We start from the raw sequence: 3,087 nt of genomic DNA on the forward strand, positions 1-3,087 counted from the left end.
TGCTGAACCCGAAGATGCAGAGAAGTCCAGGACCTATGCCTCGAGGAATGGGGAGCCTGAGCCAGAGACCCCAGTAGTCAATGGTGAGAAAGAGACTTCCAAGGGGGAGCCGGGCACAGACGAGAACCGGGCAAGTGACGAGGTCGTAGACCGAGACCACCGAAGGCCACAGGAGAAGAAGAAAGCCAAGGGTCTGGGTGAGCAGAGGGCAGCTACTTGTGAGGCTGGTGACGGGAGGGAGTTTGGACCTGACATCCTGGGCTAACCTGCTGTGCCAGGATTCAGAGGAAACCCTACTTCCAGAACTGTCAAACTACGTCGTTTAATCAAAGCCGGGACAGTGATGCCATAGATAGAGGTGTACAGGTTCACTGCACAAGGGCTTCTGGCCTTGGGAGCAAGCAGGAACCGAAGTCCAACCTGCTCTCTTTGAGAGATGGAAAGCAGGACTCCTGAGTAGGCAGTCCTGTGCCGGCCAGCACCATTTCTAATTTGCTATGTGACCTTGGGCAAGACGTTTCTCCTCTCTGGTCCTTAATTTTCACTCCTCTGCACAGTAAGAGAATTGGACTAGACCAGGGTTGAAAATTCAAATAAGCCAAGCTAGCCAGAGGGCCCCATGAGACCAAGAGAATGCCTCCTTTATCCAAAAGCTTGACTGCCACCTGGTCCCAGTGAGTTGATAGCATGTAAAAACTGTAGCTGGCTTTTTTTTTTTTTTTTTAAAGCCAGAAATCTAGAGTTACTATGTGAAATCTCTAGATTTTAATAGTTGGCAACTAATAAGATAGGAGCCAAACAGAACCCATCTGTGGGTTGGATTTGTTTTGGCCTGTGTGCCGATGATTTGCATTCTCTGCATTGATGATCCCTCAGAGCCTCCCGGGGTTGACACTTCAGGAGCCTGGCACAGTGCTGTGTACGGTGGCCCTCTCTTTGACTCAGGCACAGGCATGGGGGAGTCACTTGGGTGGGGATGGAGGGTTAGTGTGTGTCAGAGAATCAAAGGTGGTATTACACCCATGTCTTAGTCGCTACTCCCCCACCACCCCCCACCTGTTGTCCTAATTTAAAGGGTTTTTTTTTTTAAGTTATTTTAATCTTAGGATCAAATATTGAAAGCTATATTTATTAATTGGGGAGGATAGTCATTTTAAAGTGCACTCTTGTCTGCCTCTGTTGACTGGAGTGCAGTGTTCTTAAGGAGACCTGTTCCTTTTGCATCCTTCCTCTTTCAGAAGGGCCTTCCTTGCATTGAAACAGCACTGACTTCGCAGGTGGGACACCTTTCTTTCACCTGTAGGTAGAGTAGGCAGTTTTCTTTCTCCCACTCGTGCTCACCACGGGGATTTGACAGACTCGGTCATTCATTTAATTAGTATTTATTGAGCATGTCCTCTGTGATGGGTGCTGGAGAATAGGGGAGGGCTACCTTAAGGCAGAAGAGTGGACCCAGACCTGAAGGGGGGCTCCCAGAGAAGGGGGTACATGCCTCTGCTCCCTGTGCTTTGCAGGAAAGGAGATCACATTACTGATGCAGACGTTGAACACGCTGAGTACCCCAGAGGAAAAGCTCGCGGCCCTGTGCAAGAAGTATGCTGAGCTGGTCAGTTCCCCCCCTTCTCCTCGTACCCTCCCTGCCCTGGGAGGTCAGCACATTTTTAATTACTCTGAGTCGCACTGTATTTCTCCTGCACAGTGCTGAATAGGCTCATGGGAGGGGACCTGAGCTGGGAGAGGACAGGGTCTGAGGAAGAGGTGAGGGTCTGTGAAGCCAGGGAGCCAGAAGGATTATCTGTTGATAATGAAAAGGCCACCTTGACTCTAGGAATCATGTTGAGGAGAGAAATGGTGAACCAGGGTCTGTTGCTGAATATAAGGAGGTGGGTAGCAGGTGGGCTCATCTGAGGGCATGGGTGTCCCGAGAGTTGGGAGAATGTCATGGTCTGAGAGTCTTGCGAGCTTTGAATCTGCATGCAAAGCTCAGAGAGAAACTGGCATCTGCTGGCTGTGCACCTCTGCTTGTCCTTAGCGTCCATTTCTGTATCCTTGAGCTGGGGCCCTTGGGGTTGTTGGGGGCAGTGTGTGAAGCACCCTCATAGTGTCTGACCTGAGCTGTGGTGGCTAGAGTCGGGTCAGCTCAGGAGACCCTGGGTCCCCACGGGGCTCTTACCTGCCTTCCCCGTCCCCATCCCCAGCTGGAGGAGCACCGGAACTCCCAGAAGCAGATGAAGCTCCTGCAGAAGAAGCAGAGCCAGCTGGTGCAGGAGAAGGACCACCTGCGTGGTGAGCACAGCAAGGCTGTCCTGGCCCGCAGCAAGCTCGAGAGCCTGTGCCGAGAGCTGCAGCGCCACAACCGCTCCCTCAAGGTGGGCCAGCCGCTTTCCCTGACCCCATTTGTCTTTGGTGGCTTTCCCCCTAAAAGCAGCACAGGCTTTCGGCATAGAAAGAGATTTCCCCAATGATGCCGTACTTTAGAGAGCTACTTGTAACCACTTGGCATGCACTTGTATTAGAGGAGATAAAGGCTAAGGTGCTGAAGGAACCTGGATGCAGGGCTTCAGGTTTCTCCATCCCATAGCAGTCCCAGGTGAGCAGCTGGAGGGTGGAGAGGGTCATCAGTCTGGAGTGCCGGGGCCTTTCTCCAACCTCTGCTTCTCCTAGGGTGGGATCAATCTGGTTAAGGCCTGGTCATTACTGTGATCTCCAGATAGCTTTTGTATATGTATCCTTTATATTTCTTTAAAAATTTGCATCAGTAGATATATTTTGCAACTTGTTTTTCTCAACTGTATTTTATTTTTTAAAACATTACAAATTTAATATAAATGTGATGTAAAAGATGCAAAGGTGACAAAAGTCTAACAAATCAAAGGTAATTGTTGCCCACCCTCCTTGACCCCAGTCCAGGTCCCAGCAGAAACTAATGGGAAGTAAACCTACTTATATGTAAGTCTAAGTGCAGCCTTCTGACTTTCCTGTCTACATATAAAAGCTTACATAAAGTATTTTTAATGAAATTATTATACATGTATTGTTTCATAGCCTATTCCATTTTCTCACTTTACACAATGCTTTATCTTTCCC

General features: G+C 49.3%; 1 protein-coding gene across 1 annotated transcript in view; it reads left to right on the forward strand.

Annotated features, from left to right (window-relative positions):
- The window catches only part of TXLNA (taxilin alpha), a 12,730-nt gene that overhangs the window by 4,462 nt on the left and 5,181 nt on the right, over window positions 1–3,087 (forward strand). The window contains exons 4-6 of the mRNA XM_007468709.1: window positions 1–197; window positions 1,515–1,606; window positions 2,199–2,369. Of these exons, the coding sequence (XP_007468771.1) occupies window positions 1–197; window positions 1,515–1,606; window positions 2,199–2,369 (460 nt within the window). The remainder of the gene's footprint in view (window positions 198–1,514; window positions 1,607–2,198; window positions 2,370–3,087) is intronic.

This window comes from Lipotes vexillifer, unplaced genomic scaffold (assembly GCF_000442215.2).
Source record: "Lipotes vexillifer unplaced genomic scaffold, Lipotes_vexillifer_v1.1 scaffold1261, whole genome shotgun sequence".
Taxonomy (NCBI): domain Eukaryota; kingdom Metazoa; phylum Chordata; class Mammalia; order Artiodactyla; family Lipotidae; genus Lipotes; species Lipotes vexillifer.